This window comes from Oncorhynchus gorbuscha, linkage group LG19, assembly GCF_021184085.1.
Source record: "Oncorhynchus gorbuscha isolate QuinsamMale2020 ecotype Even-year linkage group LG19, OgorEven_v1.0, whole genome shotgun sequence".
In the NCBI taxonomy this organism is placed as follows: domain Eukaryota; kingdom Metazoa; phylum Chordata; class Actinopteri; order Salmoniformes; family Salmonidae; genus Oncorhynchus; species Oncorhynchus gorbuscha.
Window position 1 is genome coordinate 46,155,686 of NC_060191.1, and position 22,144 is coordinate 46,177,829.

The following is a 22,144-nucleotide window of genomic DNA, read 5'->3' on the forward strand; positions in this document are numbered from 1 at the left end:
GAACCCTGTGGCACCCCCATAGAGACTGCCAGAGGTCCGTACAACAGGCCCTCTGGTTTGAGACACTGATCTCTATCAGAGAAGTAGTTGGTGAACCAGGCGAGGCAATCATTTGAGAAACCAAGGCTGTTGAGTCTACCGATAAGAATGTGGTGATTGACAGAGTCGAAAGCCTTGGCCAGGTCGATGAATACGGCTGCACAGTAATGTCTCTTATCGATGGCGGTTACGATATCGTTTATGACCTTGAGCGAGGCCGAGGTGCACCCATGACCAGATCTGAAACCAGATTGCATAGTGGAGAAGGTACAGATGATACGAAAGAGAGGTTGAACAGGATAGCAATAGGGGTTGCAACAATTTCGACAGATAATTTTAGAAAGAGAGGGTCCAGATTGTCTAGCCCGGCTGATTTGTAGGCGTCCAGATGTTGCAGCTCTTTCAGAACATCAGCTATCTGGATTTGGGTGAAGGAGAAATTGGGGCATGCTTATTTAAGATGGCGAGGAAGGCATTTTTAAAGAATGAACAGGTATCTACTGACGGGATGAGGTAAATATCCTTCCAGGATACCCTTGGCCAGGTCGATTACAAAGGCCTGCTCGCTGAAGTGTTTTAGGGAGCATTTGACAGTGATGAGGGTTGGTCGTTTGACCGCAGAACCATTACGGATGCAGGCAATGAGGCAGTGGTTGCTGAGATCTTGGCTGAAAACAGACAGAGGTGTATTTGGAGGGCAAGTTGGTTAGGATGATATCTTTGTGGGTGCCCGTGTTTACGGATTTGGGGTTGTACCTGGTGGGTTCATTGATCATTTGTGTGAGATTGAGGGCATCAAGTTTAGATTGTAGGATGGCCGGGTTGTTAAAAATGTCCCAGTTTAGGTCACCTAGCAGCACAAGCTCTGAAGATAGATGGGGGGCAATCAATTCACATATGGTGTCCAGGGCACTGCTGGGGGCAGAGTGCGGTCTATAGCAAGCGGCAACGGTGAGAGACTTGTTTCTGGAAAGGTGGATTTTTAAAAGTAGAAGCTCAAATTGTTTGGGTACAGACCTGGATAGTAAGACAGAACTCTGCAGGCTATCTCTGCAATAGATTGCAATACTGCCCCCTTTGGCAGTTCTATCTTGTCGGAAAATGTTATAGTTAGGGATGGACATTTCAGGGTTTTTGGTAGTCTTCCTAAGCCAGAATTCAGACACGGCTAGGACATCTGGGTTGGTAGAGTGTGCTAAAGCAGTGAATAAAACAAACTTAGGGAGGAGGCTTCTAATGTTAACATGCATGAAACCAAGGCATTTACGGTTACAGAAGTCAACAAATTAGAGCACCTGGGGAGTAGGAATGGAGCTAGGCACTGCAGGGCCTTGATTAACCTCTACATCACCAGAGGAACAGAGGAGGAGTAGAATAAGGGTACGGCTAAAGGCTATCAGAAATGGTCGTCTAACAGAGAGTAAAAGGAGCAGGTTTCTGGGCGCGATAGAATAGATTCAAGGTGTAATGTACAGACAAAGGTATGGTAGGATGTGAGTACAATGGAGGTAAACCTAGGCATTGAGTAATGATGAGAGAGATATAGTCTCTGGAGATGTTTAAACCAGGTGAATGCATATGTGGGAGGTGGAACAAAATGATTGGTTAAGGCATATTGAGCAGAGCTACAGTGAAATAAGACAATAATCACTAACCAGGACAGAAATGGACAAGGCATATTGATATTTGGGAGAGGCATGCGTAGCCGAGTGATCATAGGGGTCCAGTGAGTGTTTTGGCTGGCTGTGGAGACACGGCGATTCAGACAGCTAGCAGGACGGGGCTAGCAAGCTAGCAGAAGGGCCTTAGAGGGACATGGAGACGGAGAAAAGTCTGTTTTAGCCTCCACGTGCGGTAACGTTGATAGACCAGTCATGATGGATTAGTAGGGTTCTGAGTAGCAGAGGGGTCCAAGTCCAATTGGCAAAATAGGTATGGTGGCCCAAGAAATTGGCCGATGGATCTATTCAGCTCACAGTCCAATATGCTCTAGCTAGTGGGCCCCGCTAGCAGGCTAGCAGATGGGCATTCAGGGGACGTCGCGACGGAGGGGCCTGTTGGAAGAAACCCTCAGGCAGATTACGTTGGTTGTCCTGTCGTGATGGATATAATCATGTCTTCGTTGAGTGAAAGGGGCCCAGGCCAATTGGCAAAATAGGTACAGTGGCGCGAGAAATTGGCCGATGGGCCTAATAGCTAACAGTCCGATATGCTCTAGACAGCTAGCAGGCCACGGCTAGTAGGGTAACAGATGGGCATTCAGGAGATGTCGCAAGGTAGGGGCCAGTTGAGTACCCCCTCACGCAGATTACGTCGGGAGTCCAGTCGTGAAGGATCGGCGGGGCTCCGTGCCCCGTACCAGAAGTAAAAGGGGTCCAGGTATTGTAGCACAGGAGTGGCTGATGGTCTCTTCAGCTAGCCGGGAGATGGGCCTAGCATGGGCTAGCTCCAGGTTAATTAGTGCTTTCTTCGGGATGTTAGCCAGGAGTAGTCACTTGGATAGCAGCTAGCTAGCTGCGATGATCCAGGTGAAAAGGTTCAGAGCTTGCGGTAGGAATCCGGGAATATGGAGAGAAAATAGGTCCGGTATGCTCTGGTTTGAATCATGTTGTACAAACTGGCGAGAGCTTCCTGAGCTAAAGGTTAGCTGATGACCGCTAGCAATGGTTAGTTGACTACTAGCTAGTAGCTAGTGAGCTGGCTAGCTTCTGTTGGGGGATTCCGGTTCCGAGGTAAATAAAAATACTTTATAGAAAACAGATCCACACCACATTGGGTGAGGCGGGTTGAAGGAGAGTATTTTGAAGTTGAGGTTTCGAGAAATATAAAAAATATATGCAAAGAAAAATATATTAAAAGATATATACATGGGACATGTCAAGACGAAGGACAAAGACGTCTGACTGCTACGCCATTTTGGATTAATGTGTTATGTGCTGATGTGGTTAGCTGATAAGTAAAATACCTATCCAGGTGTTGTAAAATCTGGCATTCATCAGCAACCCCTGGGCAGAGGAACGTTCCCTTTATAATGAACTGACCACAACTAGAGCCATGCATCAACTCAACTGCTTCCTGTTCACTTACAACAATTAACGAATATCTGACCAATCAGAACAGAAAAAGGTAGGTGCTAGGTAGATAATCAATTCCAATTCCAAACAGCTGATTCCTCGTATTATAGAACAGATACGTACAGTTGATGTATAACTTCATTCAGCTAATCACACAAACAAAAACATACATTTGTTTTCAGTGTATAATAAGAGGGAATGTCCACATCACCAGGCTAGCCCAGCGTGTAAAGTCTTACCGCAGCACTGCGTCCGGGGAAGTTGAAGAAAGTGTCTGGACCGTGTCTCTGAGGCATCTGGTTCAGAACAGACAGCAGCTTCACTGCATGCCTCGGCTGAAAGGGAGAGATGGTGGTAGTGGAGAGGAGAAGAGATGGAGGGAGGAGAGAGGAGAAGAGATGGAGGGAGGAGAGAGAGAAGAGATGGAGGGAGGAGAGAGGAGAAGAGATGGAGGGAGGAGAGAGGAGAAGAGATGGAGGGAGGAGAGAGGAGAAGAGATGGAGGGAGGAGAGAGGAGAAGAGATGGAGGGAGGAGAGAGAGAGAAGAGATGGAGGGAGGAGAGAGGAGAAGAGATGGAGGGAGGAGAGAGAGAAGAGATGGAGGGATGGAGAGGAGAAGAGATGGAGGGAGAGAGAGAGAGAAGAGATGGAGGGAGGAGAGAGAGAAGAGATGGAGGGAGGAGAGAGAGAAGAGATGGAGGATGGAGGGAGGAGAGGAGAAGAGATGGAGGGAGGATGGTGGTAGGAGAGAGGAGAAGAGATGGAGGGAGGAGAGAGGAGAAGAGATGGAGGGAGGAGAGAGAGAAGAGATGGAGGGAGAGATGGAGGGAGGAGAGGAGAAGAGAGGGAGGAGAGAGAGAAGAGATGGAGGGAGAGAGAGAGAAGAGATGGAGGGAGGAGAGAGGAGAAGAGATGGAGGGAGGAGAGAGGAGAAGAGATGGAGGGAGGAGAGAGAGAAGAGATGGAGGGAGGAGAGAGAGAAGAGATGGAGGGAGGAGAGAGAGAAGAGATGGAGGGAGGAGAGAGAGAGAAGAGATGGAGGGAGGAGAGAGAGAAGAGATGGCGAGAAGAGAGAGAGATGGAAGGGAAGAGATGAGAGAAAGAAGTGATGTATGGATGAGATGGAGATAATATTGTATATGAGCCATGTTCATCACATACTGTACAATAGATGATTATAACACCAACTTATAACCTCTCCTTCCCCTCCCATTACTTACCCAGAGTCCTCTACTCCTACAACTTACCCAGAGTCCTCGGTCTCCCCTCAGCATACTGAACAGCAGTTTGAGCTCCTTCACTGTGATGCTGTAGCTGGCTAGCACTCCTAACATATCCACCAGCAGGTCTACACACACACACACGCACACACGCACACGCACACGCACACGCACACGCACACGCACACGCACACGCACACGCACACTTGTTGAGTTGGTACTTCAATTTCCTCACTGGCAGATAGGGGTTAATTATTTACTGTAAAAAATCCACAATAGAAACATGCCCTCATATTTCACAATAGAATTAAAAAGAGTTGAAAAGTGCCAAGCCTTTAGTTTGCCCTCTGAAATTAAATTTTCCTCTAAACTGCAATTCAGTCTCATTATAAAACACACTGTGACTAATGATATTTTCTCTTTTCAATCTTTCCTCTCCTTTAAGCCAGAGGAATTTCAATATGCTTAAAATATTAACTTAATCCACATCCATCCACCTAGCAAGCTGCAGTGGGTACTGTACTGCAGGCTTACTATGGGCACCTGACCATGGAACAAGCTCTATGGACTATTTTGTGTGTGTGTGTGTTTGTGTGCATGCATGCGTGTGTGCATGTGCGTGTGTGTGCTGCTTGCGTATGTTCCTTTACCTGCGATCATGTCGTCAACGGAGCTCATCTTCAGCAGTACCTGCTCTATGAGGCCCACCTCAGTGCTGGTCTGGAGGTTACGGACACTCTTCCTGAGGATGGCTGTGAACATGGACCACACCTCAGCCTGGCAGGTCACATCACAGTGCTCCAATAGCTCCACCATACAGCCTAGGCTCTCTGCTGCCGCTATGATGAAGTTCTGCTCCAGGTCAAACTCACCCCCAACCAGCTGGAGAGGAGAGATGTAGGGCGAGGAGGGAGAGGAGGGAAGGGATGGAGAGGTAGTATGAGATGAACAGACATGATTGTTCAGTAAGAGAGAGGAGGCCTTTTCCTCTATGCAACAGTGATTGTATTACAAAAGGCTCAGAAATTGAAGGGTTGTAATGTAAAATCTCATATTGGTTGGAAAGTGGAAGGGGCTTACCGATCAACCAACAATCCATATTTATATTCTTGATGCTCAACAGGCAATTAATTGGTCGCCTCTAGTAGCGCGAACACACAGAGAACATACAGAGAACACATGGTACAGAGGCTGCATTCTGACTGGTGGGCATGGAAGCAGCCATGCAGAAAATAGGGTCAGAAACTCTCCAGGTACCATCACTGGGACTGACAGGACAAAGCCTGCAGGAAATAAGGTAAGAACTAATAGCAGATCTAACGAAAGACAGAGAGAGAGAGAGAGAGAGAGAGAGAGAGAGAGAGAGAGAGAGAGAGAGAGAGAGAGAGAGAGAGAGAGCAAAAGCGTGTGCGAGAGAGAGCAAAAGCGTGTGCGAGAGAGAGAGAGAGAGGGGGAGGGTAATAAGCAATCTTAAGTGGTTCAATGGCCAAGCTGTTCAGAAAACCCACCTCTATAAAGCTGAGCTTACAGTAACAAACCCGTGCTAAATATAGACCGTGTTCACACTGTTGCACACTGAGCAGACTACCTGGGTCCAACAAAACACACAGGTCCTCTCATCTCCCTACCCCACCATCTTATCTTTCCTCTCCTCTGCTTCTATCCTCTCCTCACCCCTGTATTATCCTCGCTACTCTGCTTTGTATTTTCATGTATTTATCCCTCATTCTATTGTGGTAGAACTCAGCTCCAGTTGTCACTCCCTGATCTGTATCACCTGTCTTTGTGTTTCACCTGTCTTTGTCTCCACCCCCCTCCAGCTGTCGCCCACCTTCCCATTATCTCCTGTGTATTCATACCGGTGTTCTCTATTTGTCTGTTGCCAGTTCGTCTTGTCTTACCAGCGTGCTTCCCAGTCTTCCTTTTTTTTCTCAAGTCTGTTTTCCTAGTTGTCCCTGCCCTGACCCTGAGCCTGTTTTCAATAAATCATCTGAGAACTGTACTATTCGCCTCCCATGTCCGCATCTGGGTCATATCCTGAGTCGTGATACCAGTAGTCATTTGTTTTGTGTTATAAAAGGCACTAGAGTACAGGGTCCAGGGAAAGTATTCCTGTGGAATTTAACATCTTGACAAAAACGTTATTTTCAATGAAAGGAATTGATTTTCAGAGCAGACCGTGTGCAGTTGAAGTTAGGATAAAAACATGGCCGGATCAACCATGTTTATTTACTTTCTTCTCTACACCAGAGAACCAGGATTCTGACTAAGAACTAGCTTCTCCATTACATTGTGGATTGAGCAAACAACCTCAACATTTTTACTGCAAATACATTGGCAGGCTAGTAGGCCATGGTACAGAGAGAGATAGAGAGACAAAAGAGCCCTGCATCTCTCTCTCCTACAATACCTCTCCATCCCTCCCTCCATTCACAGACAGTAAGCAGCAGACTAATTACAGTTTTACATCCTAGTAATCTGCAGCCAATGTGCTCAGAGAGGAGAGGAGGAGAGGTATAGATGAAGACATGGGATGCGTCCCCAATGACACTCTATTCCCTATTTAGTGCTCTGGTTAAAAGTCTCTGGTCAAAAGTAGTACACTGAATAGGGAATAGAGATTGGTATTTGGGATGTAAATATGGACACAATCAGATCAGCTCTGAAAAAGATCTGATGTGAAAAGATCTGGTGTGATTGGTCAAAATAACAATTAGTGGAAAAAGATCAGAATTGGGATGCCTGTCTAAACGCAGCCTTAGAAGCTTTCAACCTCTCACTCACATAGCCAGTCAGACTGTTAGAGTAATTATACCAGTCATTACACACACCACTTTAACCACTTCAACTGGCTCAACCATGCTACAATATAATCAATGCTAAGAACTCCATGGAAGAAAATGTATACAGGTATCCTTGTATAAATTTAGCTTGAAAGTTTGTTTAAACTATACGTAAGAAGAACTTGAGGGTTGTCAAAGATTCAGAAATCTAGGTACATTGTGTAAGCCTGAGGTATGCCAGAGGCAAAGAGAGTTAACATGATGTACTGTACAGCAGTAGAGCTGAATGTCTGCATTCTAAACTCCAGGGGCGTGTCCTAAATAGCACCCTATTCCCTATATAGTGCACTACTTTTGACCAGAGCCACTTGGGACATCAAAAATGGAATTAGGGCGCTCCTATAAACCAGTGAGAGGACAGCAGAGAGGAGAGAGCAGAGAACAAGGACACAGGGAGTCTAATCATCAACAAAACCTTGAGGTTGAAAACAACAAGTTGTGCGGTGCAAAGCCTTTTTTTACAGTGTGATGTGGTATCTTTAATTGATCACAATCTGCTGGTTGGATGAAAGACAGAATAACTACTTTTTAACCTGAAATGTTTAGTATGCACAGCAGTGCCACTGCTTCTATTAGCAGAATAACACTTTCATTTACAATCTCTTTCTGGATTAAAAACCATCTTCAAATCAGATTCTTGATTAGGTCCCACAATCACCCAGGCGCCAGATGTCTCTGTGTGAGTAGCTGCATTAAGAATGAGCAGAATGTAAAATGAGCAGAATCTATATTGGAAACATACAGTCTGGTTACACATAACAATGTACCTCGTCCACCATCTAAGATTACAGTATCTGTTAAGGATGACTGGAAGCAACAGGCTACATATAGCTATAGATGGCAGCTTAGCTTAACATAATATGTGATGAGAAAAACATCAACATTCCATATGGGCAGTGACAGAAATTATAAACATTTCAAATGAACTCTACAGTACTAGTCACTTTCTCTCACTACAACCTCTCCCTCTCTCCATATCCTCTCTCACACTCAGTCTCTACCCCTCCCAACCTCTCCCTCTCTCCATATCCCCTCTCACACTCAGTCTCTACCCCTCCCAACCTCTCCCTCTCTCCCTCTCTCACTCACACTCAGTCTCTACCCCTCCCAACCTCTCCCTCTCTCCATATCCTCTCTCACACTCAGTCTCTACCCCTCCCAACCTCTCCCTCTCTCCATATCCCCTCTCACACTCAGTCTCTACCCCTCCCAACCTCTCCCTCTCTCCCTCTCTCACTCACACTCAGTCTCTACCCCTCCCAACCTCTCCCTCTCTCCATATCCTCTCTCACACTCAGTCTCTACCCCTCCCAACCTCTCCCTCTCTCCATATCCCCTCTCACACTCAGTCTCTACCCCTCCCAACCTCTCCCTCTCTCCCTCTCTCACTCACACTCAGTCTCTACCCCTCCCAACCTCTCCCTCTCTCCATATCCTCTCTCACACTCAGTCTCTACCCCTCCCAACCTCTCCCTCTCTCCATATCCTCTCTCACACTCAGTCTCTACCCCTCCCAACCTCTCCCTCTCTCCCTCTCTCACTCACACTCAGTCTCTACCCCTCCCAACCTCTCCCTCTCTCCCTCTCTCACTCACACTCAGTCTCTACCCCTCCCAACCTCTCCCTCTCTCCATATCCCCTCTCACACTCAGTTTCTACCCCTCCCAACCTCTCTCCTCACACTCAATCTCCATATCCCCTCTCACACTCAGTCTCTACCCCTCCCAACCTCTCCCTCTCTCCATATCCCCTCTCACACTCAGTCTCTACCCCTCCCAACCTCTCCCTCTCTCCATATCCCCTCTCACACTCAGTCTCTACCCCTCCCAACCTCTCCATATCCCCTCTCACACTCAGTCTCTACCCCTCCCTACCTCTCCCTCTCTCCATATCCCCTCTCACACTCAGTCTCTACCCCTCCCAAACTCTCCCTCTCTCCATATCCCCTCTCACACTCAGTCTCTACCCCTCCCAACCTCTCCCTCGCTCCCTCTCCCCTCTCACACTCAGTCTCTACCCCTCTCAATCTCTCCCTCTCTCCATATCCCCTCTCACACTCAGTCTCTACCCCTCCCAACCTCTCCCTCTCTCCATATCCCCACTCAGTCTCTACCCCTCCCAACCTCTCCATATCCCCTCTCACACTCAGTTTCTACCCCTCCCAACCTCTCCCTCTCTCCATATCCCCTCTCCCACTCAGTTTCTACCCCTCCCAACCTCTCCCTCTCTCCATATCCCCTCTCACACTCAGTTTCTACCCCTCCCAACCTCTCCCTCTCTCCATATCCCCTCTCCCACTCAGTTTTCTCCCAACCTCTCCCCTCCCAATCCCCTCTCACACTCAGTCTCTACCCCTCCCAACCCTCCCTCTCTCCATATCTCTCCACTCAGTTTCTACCCCTCCCAACCTCTCCCTCTCTCCCCTCTCCCACTCAGTCTCTACCCCTCCCAACCTCTCCCTCTCTCCATATCCCCTCTCACACTCAGTTTCTACCCCTCCCAACCTCTCCCTCTCTCCATATCCCCTCTCAGTCTCACCCCTCCCAGTCTCTCTCTCCTCTCTCACTCACACTCAGTCTCTCCCTCCCAACCTCTCCCTCTCTCCATATCCCCTCTCACACTCAGTCTCTACCCCTCCCAAACTCTCCCTCTCTCCATATCCCCTCTCACACTCAGTCTCTACCCCTCCCAACCTCTCCCTCTCTCCCCCTCACTCACACTCCCTCTCACACTCAGTCTCTACCCCTCCCAACCTCTCCCTCTCTCCATATCCCCTCTCACACTCAGTCTCTACCCCTCCCAACCTCTCCCTCTCTCCATATCCCCACTCAGTCTCTCTACCTCTCCTCTCTCCCCTCCCAACCTCTCCATATCCCCTCTCACACTCAGTTTCTACCCCTCCCAACTCTCTCCATATCCCCTCTCACACTCAGTCTCTACCCCTCCCAATCCCCTCTCCATATCCCCTCTCACACTCAGTTTCTACCCCTCCCAACCTCTCCCTCTCTCCATATCCCCTCTCACACTCAGTCTCTACCCCTCCCAACCTCTCCTATCCCCTCTCACACTCAGTCTCTACCCCTCCCTACCTCTCCCTCTCTCCATATCCCCTCTCACACTCAGTCTCTACCCCTCCCAAACTCTCCCTCTCTCCATATCCCCTCTCACACTCAGTCTCTACCCCTCCCAACCTCTCCCTCGCTCCCTCTCCCCTCTCACACTCAGTCTCTACCCCTCTCAATCTCTCCCTCTCTCCATATCCCCTCTCACACTCAGTCTCTACCCCTCCCAACCTCTCCCTCTCTCCATATCCCCACTCAGTCTCTACCCCTCCCAACCTCTCCATATCCCCTCTCACACTCAGTTTCTACCCCTCCCAACCTCTCCCTCTCTCCATATCCCCTCTCCCACTCAGTTTCTACCCCTCCCAACCTCTCCCTCTCTCCATATCCCCTCTCACACTCAGTTTCTACCCCTCCCAACCTCTCCCTCTCTCCATATCCCCTCTCCCACTCAGTTTCTACCCCTCCCAACCTCTCCCTCTCTCCCTCTCCCCTCTCCCACTCAGTTTCTACCCCTCCCAACCTCTCCCTCTCTCCCTCTCCCACTCAATCTCTACCCCTCCCAACCTCTCCCTCTCTCCATATCCCCTCTCACACTCAGTTTCTACCCCTCCCAACCTCTCCCTCTCTCCATATCCCCTCTCCCACTCAGTTTCTACCCCTCCCAACCTCTCCCTCTCTCCATATCCCCTCTCACACTCAGTTTCTACCCCTCCCAACCTCTCATTCACTCTATTCGCTCCATCTTTCTCTGTATTAACCTCCTGACCATTGATCTCTGTTACACTTAACATCTTGATCAGTGATTAGTTCCTTTCTCCTGACTGCATCTTGTCAGGATGACGAACCAGAGAGAGAGAGAGAGAGCGGGGGTGGGAGATATATAGAGAGAGAGAGAGACTCTTGGTCACCATGGTGACGGCAGTAGGTTGGACTAGAAACGTAATCTTCTGTAGGTTTCCAGTCTAAACAGTGGACAGCAAATCGGGTTTAAAACAATAGAAGTGAATTCCTATTTCCAGCTGTTGGTGAGAATAAACAGAGGAGAGAAGGAGGAGGAATATCCGTGCATTATGTCAAGATCAATAATAAAAGAAATACCCAGCTGCTCCATACTAAGAGACTTCCAATTGTGAAGGCTCAGGCTATCCTGCTGTATCCAGCATCAAAGTACATCAGCGTAAGTAGACAAAAAAATGCTGGTGTGTTGTTCCTGTTGCCTTGTCATCATTAAAAAAAAATCAAAAACGGTGGACTTTGACATTCGGTTCTTCCATTGGTTCTGCAGAGAATGAGTACAGCAGCCATGAAGCGGAAAATCTTCTGGAGAATAATTTGACCAATCAAAGATCAGAAAAAGTCTCACAGATTGCTCGATGATTGTGTCTGTACCCTGTGTGCCTACACCAAGTCACAGTGATAATAGAACAGCACAAGACCAGGGTTGTATCCAAAAATGGTACCATATCCCTTTAAACTGCACTACATAGGGAATAGGATGTCATTTGGGACACAACCCAGGGCTAGAGCAGAACGGATCAGGTCAGCCTGATAGTGTGTAAAGTACTTAAGCCTCTCTCTGTCTCTCTGACACTGTGACATGTACAGTACTGTTCAGTACTCTGCAGGAGTGTGATCTAACACAGTAACTCCAGTAGTCTGAGGGGGTAAACCCAGGGCTCTTCTCTCCCTATTCGAGACTTGTCAAAATGTCATGACTAGAAAGGTCAGGCTCCAGCTCAGCCCAGTCCAAGCGCTTATCTGTCCTGACACCACAATGGTGGAACCAGCTTCCCCCTGAAGCTAGGACAGCAGAGTCCTTGCCCAATGTTATCTCAACATTTGTGGGGCACTGAGCAAATTGTAGGTCTTGTGAGTAGAAACGTGAACGTTGTGAGAATTTTGTGCAACTTTACAGCGTTTACAGTGAAGACTGAGGCTTTACAGTTTTAGACAGTAGCTAATAGGCTATTGTGGCTATTTGAGCATAATGTAGGCCTACCAACAAAACCAATGGAGCAAATCCCATAACATTTTCACATGGAAATAACTTTTGATTTCTATGATATGGGACGACCCACCCACTCTGTCTGCCGAATTCCTTCTCTTTGCTCGGGCTTTCCTTAATAGGATGTCGGTGGGTGGAGCCGGGAGGGTTATCAGCAAAATGGGGCACACCTGGACTCAAACAAAGATTGAACTAATAAAGCTGCATACAAACATGTCCTCTTTTTTACTTTCTTGAGGAAGGCAGCTCCAAAATGCATGCGTTTCAGCCCAGCTCAGTGCTTTCTCTGGTGGTGGTGCAGCCAATGGGAAAATCCGGAGCATAGGTGTTGGTAATGTTCTCTAGTTGCGCCATGATTAGCCCAGTGTTCTCATTATGTCACCACCAAGTCTAAGGGTAGACCTTGAAAATTCAAGCCCCTTGGGTGCTGTCATAGAGTTACACTAAAAGTGCCCATCCAAGAAGGCTAAAGGTCATTGGTCACAGATAAAATGATGTCAAATCACGTTATATCTACAGTAGCTTGGATTGGACTGATCATGTAAACAGCATACTTACAAAATCATAGCTAGCAGTCATCATGAAAGAAGTCGACAAATTTACATCATTTTTAATCCTTCTCATATGAAGATAAATAATGATAATAAATTATAGATAAAACGTATAGGTGCTCATCGCCCATTGGACATAAACATTGCACAACAAGTTGGCATTCGCAAATTCAACAATGAGTGGTTTGGAAGTAGTCAGTGAAAGTGACTAATTGCAAGCATTGCAAAGCAATCACTAGCCTGCTATTCAGTGGAGTGGCTGCATGGTCTCAATCTGGGATTAAGTTTAAAATGATAAACACTCAACATTGGCCATGCTGTCAAAACAACTGTCAACTCAGAACTGCGAAAACTTGACTTCAGTGAGTTCAAGACAGGAAATTCCGGGAAAAACGAGCTCCGACAGGGAAATGTTTTGAGCGGTCATCCAACTCGGAATTGTAAATCAAATCGCCACTGGTTGATCTATATAGTGCAAACTAATGGGGCGAACTCATTGAAGTACAATCTCTTGTGCCTCTGCGTGGCATGGCATTTCTACTGTGCGGCAGTCCTGGAGGAGGGGCACAGTTTAGAGTGAGCGTTGTCCCTGTCCGTCTTCCGAAAACATCTGAGGCTCTACCTCCTCGAAGAGTATCTTAAATAATCCCACAGCACCCCCCCCCCCCCCCCCCCACACCACCTCCTCATGCCCGACCCTGACCACTCGCACTTGACTGAGTAAGAGAGGGATATAGATATGGAGAGGCAGAGAGAAGGAAAGAGAATAAGAGAGAGGAGAGGAAAGAGAGCGAGGGAGAGAGAGAGAGATTAGATATAGAAATGGAGAGGCAGAGAGAAGGAAAGAGAATAAGAGAGAGGAGAGGAAAGAGAGCGAGGGAGAGAGAGAGAGATTAGATATAGAAATGGAGAGGCAGAGAGAAGGAAAGAGAATAAGAGAGAGGAGAGGAAAGAGAGCGAGGGAGAGAGAGAGATTAGATATAGAAATGGAGAGGCAGAGAGAAGGAAAGAGAATAAGAGAGAGGAGAGGAAAGAGAGCGAGGGAGAGAGAGAGAGATTAGATATAGAAATGGAGAGGCAGAGAGAAGGAAAGAGAATAAGAGAGAGGAGAGGAAAGAGAGCGAGGGAGAGAGAGAGAGATTAGATATAGAAATGGAGAGGCAGAGAGAAGGAAAGAGAATAAGAGAGAGGAGAGGAAAGAGAGCGAGGGAGAGAGAGAGAGATTAGATATAGAAATGGAGAGGCAGAGAGAAGGAAAGAGAATAAGAGAGGAGAGGAAAGAGAGCGAGGGAGAGAGAGAGAGATTAGATATAGAAATGGAGAGGCAGAGAGAAGGAAAGAGAATAAGAGAGAGGAGAGGAAAGAGAGCGAGGGAGAGAGAGAGAGATTAGATATAGAAATGGAGAGGCAGAGAGAAGGAAAGAGAATAAGAGAGGAGAGGAAAGAGAGAGAGAGAGATTAGATATAGAAATGGAGAGGCAGAGAGAAGGAAAGAGAATAAGAGAGAGGAGAGGAAAGAGAGCGAGGGAGAGAGAGAGATTAGATATAGAAATGGAGAGGCAGAGAGAAGGAAAGAGAATAAGAGAGAGGAGAGGAAAGAGAGCGAGGGAGAGAGAGAGATTAGATATAGAAATGGAGAGGCAGAGAGAAGGAAAGAGAATAAGAGAGAGGAGAGGAAAGAGAGCGAGGGAGAGAGAGAGAGATTAGATATAGAATTGGAGAGGCAGAAAGAAGGAAAGAGAATAAGAGAGAGGAGAGGAAAGAGAGCGAGGGAGAGAGAGAGAGATTAGATATAGAGATGGAGAGGCAGAGAGAAGGAAAGAGAATAAGAGAGGAGAGGAAAGAGAGCGAGGGAGAGAGAGAGATTAGATATAGAAATGGAGAGGCAGAGAGAAGGAAAGAGAATAAGAGAGAGGAGAGGAAAGAGAGCGAGGGAGAGGAGAGGAAAGAGAGTGAGGGAGAGAGAGAGATAGATTAGATATAGAAATGGAGAGGCAGAGAGAAGGAAAGAGAATAAGAGAGAGGAGAGGAAAGAGAGCGAGGGGGAGAGAGAGAGAGCGAGGGAGAGGAGAGGAAAGAGAGCGAGGGAGAGAGAGAGGAAAGAGAGCGAGGGAGAGAGAGAGAGAGCGAGGGAGAGGAGAGGAAAGAGAGCGAGGGAGAGGAGAGGAAAGAGAGCGAGGGAGAGAGAGAGGAAAGAGAGCGAGGGAGAGAGAGAGAGAGAGAAGAGGAAAGAGAGCGAGGGAGAGAGAGAGAGAGAGAGAGAAGATATAGAGATGGAGAGGCAGAGAGAAGGAAAGAGAATAAGAGAGAGGAGAGGAAAGAGAGCGAGGGAGAGAGAGAGAGATTAGATATAGAGATGGAGAGGCAGAGAGAAGGAAAGAGAATAAGAGAGAGGAGAGGAAAGAGAGCGAGGGAGAGAGAGAGATTAGATATAGAAATGGAGAGGCAGAGAGAAGGAAAGAGAATAAGAGAGAGGAGAGGAAAGAGAGCGAGGGAGAGGAGAGGAAAGAGAGCGAGGGAGAGGAGAGGAAAGAGAGCGAGGGAGAGGAGAGGAAAGAGAGCGAGGGAGAGAGAGAGAGATTAGATATAGAGATGGGTTTATTGCTCCTGATTAATCGGCTGAACATCGCTAATGAACAACACTGTGAGCAACACACACACATACACACACACAGTGTGTCTGCCAGACTGTGTAGTAGTTTGAATAGTAGGACACCACAGCTGCTCTGATGCTCTGGGGACTCGAACCACTTCCTCATTCCAATATAATGTAAATGAATTCATTCATTTGCATAACTGGCAGAACAGCCTTGTGGGAGTAAATGCACCAGGCAAAACCCACAAATTAAACCCCTTTTGTAGCTGTCATGGTCTATACTCTAATCAGCAGGACGTCAAAGTCATACACACACCAAAACACATACACGGTGTAGTCCCAGTGTACTAGCCATGTAACACCAGAAAGGAAACAGTCTTTTAAACAACCGCTTTGATGAATGTGTGTAAACTAGGCCATGATGCTACTGTGAACAGAGCACATATCTGAGAGCCCAGTTACACACTGGTTTCCCCTTTAAAACAAGCCACAACCCACCTCCTGCTTCCTGCTTCCTACTTCCTGCAGCCAAACCTTCCCTCTCCTCCTTGCTGATCACCACTACATCATCCAGACACCTGATCCTCTTGGCTTAGACTACACATCTGCTGTCAGGGGGGTGGGGGGGTCAGAGTTTCTCAACACAGTTTTGTTCCAGCCCTGCTCACGCACACATGATCAAAGGGCTAGATGATGAGTTGAGTGGTTGAATCAGACGGGTTTGTGCAGAGCTAGAGCAACAATGTACACTGGACCGGAGAGTAGGGACGACAGTGAAATGTTGATGCACGTTCAAAAATAGCTTTGTGCATAATCCCAGTACTGGGAAACAGCAGAGCCCAGTACTGGGAAACAGCATAGTCCAGTACTGGGAAGCAGCAGAGTCCAGTACTGGGAAGCAGCAGAGTCCAGTACTGGGAAACAGCAGAGTCCAGTACTGGGAAACAGCAGAGTCCAGTACTGGGAAACAGCAGAGCCCAGTACTGGGAAACAGCAGAGCCCAGTACTGGGAAACAGCAGAGCCCAGTACTGGGAAACAGCAGAGCCCAGTACTGGGAAACAGCAGAGCCCAGTACTGGGAAGCAGCAGAGTCCAGTACTGGGAAACAGCAGAGTCCAGTACTGGGAAACAGCAGAGTCCAGTACTGGGAAACAGCAGAGCCCAGTACTGGGAAACAGCAGAGTCCAGTACTGGGAAACAGCAGAGTGGGAAACAGCAGAGCCCAGTACTGGGAAACAGCAGAGCCCAGTACTGGGAAACAGCAGAGCCCAGTACTGGGAAAGAGCAGAGCCCAGTACTGGGAAAGAGCAGAGCCCAGTACTGGGAAAGAGCAGAGCCCAGTACTGGGAAACAGCAGAGCCCAGTACTGGGAAACAGCAGAGTCCAGTACTGGGAAACAGCAGAGTCCAGTACTGGGAAAAAGCCCAGAAACAGCAGAGCCCAGAGCCCAGTACTGGGAAACAGCAGAGCCCAGTACTGGGTAAAACAGCAGAGCCCAGTACTGGGAAACAGCAGAGCCCAGTACTGGGAAACAGCAGAGTCCAGTACTGGGAAACAGCAGAGCCCAGTACTGGGAAACAGCAGAGCCCAGTACTGGGAAACAGCAGAGTCCAGTACTGGGAAACAGCAGAGTCCAGTACTGGGAAACAGCAGAGCCCAGTACTGGGAAACAGCAGAGCCCAGTACTGGGAAACAGCAGAGTCCAGTACTGGGAAACAGCAGAGCCCAGGGAGGTTGTGTGACTGGATTACAGATTAACATGCAGCATGTGATCATGATCACACTAGGGTGGACAAACACAGGAACAACACAAAGGACAGGTCAACACTCTGTTGAAACACTAGAAATGAGAGGATTAGTGATTACAGTCATATTATTGTTGAGACATACACGCGTGATCCTGTCTGGTCTATACAGTATAATCTTCTCCATGCATTTATGTGGACATATAGATGGTCCAGAATGATCAACTCCACCGCTCAATCAGGTGTGATCTATGGCAGATATAGTTAGAGTTAATGGGGCATGACATTGCTCTGCTCCCTGACCCAGCATCATTAACAGCTGGCCTGCCCCTGTTCCTCATGAGGAAAAAGATGTCTGTCCATGTGTGGGAGTTTCTACCTCCCTTGCTACTACACGCACGTGCATGCACACACAGACACACATACACACAAATGAACGCACACACGCACCCTCTTCCGCCTGTCCTCCCCATCCTGCTCTCCAGGCCCGTAGCATTCTATCATCTGATTCGGTTGCTGCAATTACTTTTAGGAGACATTATATCAAATCAGCAGTCCCTTTGTGAGGGCTAAAGGGGCCTGAGTGATTTATTGAACAGGAACATAACATGAAGGTAGTCTCAGCAGCAGAGAGGAGACATCTTGAGTACCAACAACTTAGAGAGGGAAGAGAGGGAGGAGAGAAGAAGGAGAGAGGGAGGAAAGAGGGCGTCTAATTACCAGGGAGAAGAGAGTAAGAGGAAGGGGGATAGAAGGAGAGAGAGGGAGGAGAGATGGAGGAGAGAGGGACTGGGGAAGAACAGAAGTAGTTTAATCACCTTCTCTCCACATAATAAATCAGGGGGAAAATGAAAGATTTTAAATCCCAGCCTGTTCCATTTAGCTTAATGCTTGCTGCTACCATTACCTGTAGAAGCATGAGTATCATGACATCGACAATCTGAAAGGAAATCAAATCAATTCCATAAGATATTGGAATAAATGGAATGTTCTATCATTGTCGAAGGTACACAAGAAGATTATCAAGGTAACTATAAATCCTGGAAAGAAACCATTGTATCAAATCTCAATCCACCCGACAACGCAATTAGAGGAGAAAGGAAATGTAGCAGATCTCTAGAGGAGCCTTGATGATGTGCCATGACCAATAGTGGCTACAATTTCAACTTGTTTAACACTTTTTGGTTACTACATGATATGTTTTTTCACAGTGTTGATGTCTTCACTATTATTCTACAATGTGGGCGGCAGGGTAGCTTAGTGGTTAGAGTGTTGGACTAGTAACCGAAAGGTTGCAAGTTCAAATCCATGTACTGACAAGGTACAAATCTATCGTTCTGCCCCTGAACAGGCAGTTAACCCACTGTTCCTAGGCCTTCATTGAAAATAAGAATTTGTTCTTAACTGACTTGCCTAGTAAAATAAAGGTTAAAAAAAATCAAATGTATTCTACAATGTAGAAAAACCATTGAATGAGTAGGTGCATCCAAACCTTTGACTGGTACTGTATACAGTGCCTTGCTCTGACTGGTAGAAGTAGTCATCCCACTTTCTGTTTTTCCTGTTTTGTTGCATTCCAACCTATAATTTAAATTTGATTTGGATTTCATGTAATGGACATAACCAAAATAGCCCAAATTGGTGATGTGAAATTTAAAAAGTATATTTTTTTAAATGACAAACAGAAAAGTGGTGCGTGCATATGTATTCCCCCCTTTTCTATGAAGCCGTTAAATAAGATCTGGTGCAACCAATTACCTTCAGAAGTCACATAATTAGTTAAATGAAGGACACCTGTGTGCAATCTAAGTGTCACATGATCTGTCACATCATCTCAGTATATATATATATATATATATATATATATCTCAGTTCTGAAAGGCCCCAGAGTCTGCAACACCACTAAGCAAGGGGCACCATAAAGACCAAGGAGCTCTCCAAACAGGTCAGGGACAAAGTTGTGGAGAAGTACAGAAAGAATATGGCACCAGAACAAACCTGCCAAGAGAGGGCCTCCCACCAAAACTCACAGACCAGGCAAGGAGGGCATTAATCAGAGAGGCAACAAAGAGACCAAAGATAACCCTGAAGGAGCTGCAAAGTTCCTCAGCAGAGATGGGAGTATCTGTCCATAGGACCACATTAAACTGTACACTCCACAGTGATGGGCTTTACGGAAGAGTGGCCAGAAAAAAGCCTAAAAGCCCGCTTAAAGAAACAAATAAGCAAATCCATTTGGTGTTTGCCAGAAGGCATGTGGGAGACTCCCCAAACATAAGGAAGAAGGTACTCTGGTCAGGTTAGACTAAAATTGAGCTTTTGGCCATCAAGGAAAATGCAATGTCTGACGCAAACTCAACAACCCTCATCACCATGATGCTGCCACCACCATGCTTCACTGTGGGGATGATGTTTTCGGGGTGATGAGAGGTGTTTTTCATCAGCAGGGACTGGGAAACCGTTTAGAACTGAAGGAATGATGGATGGTGCTAAATACAGGGAAATTCTTGATGGAAACCTGTTTCAGTCTTCCAGAGATTTCAGACTGGGACGGAGGTTCACCTTCCAGCATGATAATGACCCTAAGCATACCGCTAAAGCAACACTTGAGTGGTTTAAGGGGTAAAATTTAAATGTCTTGGAATGGCCTAGTCAAAGCCCAGACCTCGATCCAATCGAGAATCTGTGGTATGACTTAAAGATTGCTGTCCGCTGGAGAACCCATACAAATTGAAGGGGCTGGAGCAGTTTTGCCTTGAAGAATGGGGGGGAAAATCCCAGTGGCTAGATGTGCCAAGTTTATAGAGACATACCCCAAGAGACTAGCAGCTGTAATTGCTGCAAAAGGTGTCTCTACAAAGTATTGACTTGGGGGGGGGTAAATAGTTACGCTAAATAGCATGCTCAAGTTTTCAGTTTACTGTTTTATTTCTTGATTGTTTCACAATAAAAAATATTTTGTATCTTCAAAGTGGTAGACATGTTGTGTAAATCAAATGATACAAACCCTCAATTTTAATTCCAGATTGGATGGCAACAAAATAGGAAAAAAACATGGGGGGTGAATACTTTCACAAGCCACCCTGTATATATATATATATATACACACACACACAGTCGGGGCCAAAGGTTTTGAGGATGACACAAATATTAATTTTCACAAAGTCTGCTGCCTCAGCTTGTATGATGGCAATTTGAATATACTCCAGAATGTTATGAAGAGTGATCAGATAAATTGCAATTAATTGCAAAGTCCCTCTTTGCCATGCAAATGAACTGAATCCCAAAAAACATTTCCACTGCATTTCAGCCCTGCCACAAAAGGACCAGCTGACATCATGTCAGTGATTCTCTCAATAACACAGGTGTGAGTGTTGATGAGGACAAGGCTGGAGATCACTCTATCATGCAGATTGAGTTCGAATAACAGACTGGAAGCTTCAAAAGGAGGGTGGTGCTTGGAATCATTGTTCTTCCTCTGTCAAACATGGTTACCTGCAAGAGAACACGTGCCGTCATCATTGCTTTGCACAAAAAGGGCTTCACAGGCAAGGATATTGCTGCCAGTAAGATTGCACCTCAATTAACCATTTATTGGATCATCAAGAACTTCAAGGAGAACGGTTCAACTGTTGTGAAGAAGGCTTCAGGGCGCCCAAGAAAGTTCAGCAAGCGCCAGGACCGTCTCCTAAAGTTGATTCAGCTGCGGGATCGGGGCACCACCAGAACAGAGCTTGCTCAGGAATGGCAGCAGGCGAGTGTAAGTGCATCTGCACGCACAGTGAGGGGAAGACTTTTGGAGGATGGCCTGGTGTCAAGAAGGGCAGCAAAGAAGGTATAGACTGATATTCTGCAAAAGGTACAGGGATTTCTGCTGGGGCATCCGGAAAAAAGCTTGTCAGGAGAACGCCAGGGTAGTGGGTTCGATCCCCAGGACCACCCATACGTAGAATGTATGCACAAGTCGCTTTGGATAAAAGCGTCTGCTAAATGGCATATATTATTATTATTATTAAGACAAGGTGAGTGCTACCATCAGTCCTGTGTCATGCCAACAGTAAAGCATCCTGAGACCATAGATGTGTGGGGTTGCTTCTCAGCCAAGGGAGTGGGCTCACTCACAATTTTGCCTAAGAACACAGCCATGAATAAAGAATGGTACCAACACATCCTCCGAGAGCAACTTCTCCCAACCATCCAGGAACAGTTTGATGATGAACAAAGCCTTTTCCAGCATGATGGAGCACCTTGCCATAAGGCAAAAGTGCTTACTAAGTGGCTCGGGGGAAAAAAACATAGATATTTTGGATCCATGGCCAGGAAACTCCCCAGACCTTAATCCCATTGAGAACTTGTGGTCAATCCTCAAAAGGCGGGTGAACAAACAAAAACCCACAAACTCTGACAAACTCTAAGCATTGATTATGCAAGAATGGGCTGCCATCAGTCAGGATGTGGCCCAGAAGTTAATTGACAGCATGCCAGGGCGGATTGCAGAGGTCTTGAAAAAGAAGGGTCAACACAGAAAATATTGACTCTTTGAATCAACTTCATGTAATTGTCATTAAAAGCCTTTGACACTTATGAAATGCTTATAATTATACTTGAGTATTCCATAGTAACATCTGACAAAAAAATCTAAAGACACTGAAGCAGCAAACTTTGTGAAAATTAATATTTGTGTCATTCTCACAACTATTGTGTGTGTGTGTGTGTGTGTGTGTGTGTGTGTGTGTGTGTGTGTGTGTGTGTGTGTGTGTGTGTGTGTGTGTGTGTGTGTGTGTGTGTGTGTGTGTGTGTGTGTGTGTGTGTGTGTGTGTGTGTGTGTATACATACATACATACATACATACATACATACATACATACATACATACATACATACATACATACATACATACATACATACATACATACATACATACATACATACATACATACATACATACATACACACAATAGTTGTGAGAATGACACAAATATTAATTTTCACAAAGTTTGCTGCTT

General features: G+C 46.6%; 1 protein-coding gene across 7 annotated transcripts in view; it reads right to left on the minus strand.

Moving 5' to 3' along the window:
* The window catches only part of LOC124005234 (neurobeachin-like), a 418,832-nt gene that overhangs the window by 343,527 nt on the left and 53,161 nt on the right, over positions 1-22,144 (minus strand). For all 7 annotated transcript variants that reach the window (XM_046314300.1, XM_046314299.1, XM_046314297.1 and 4 more), the window contains exons 2-4: positions 4,984-5,215; positions 4,361-4,461; positions 3,353-3,448 (exon numbers count right to left, since the gene is read on the minus strand). In XM_046314300.1, the coding sequence (XP_046170256.1) occupies positions 3,353-3,448; positions 4,361-4,461; positions 4,984-5,215 (429 nt within the window). The remainder of the gene's footprint in view (positions 1-3,352; positions 3,449-4,360; positions 4,462-4,983; positions 5,216-22,144) is intronic.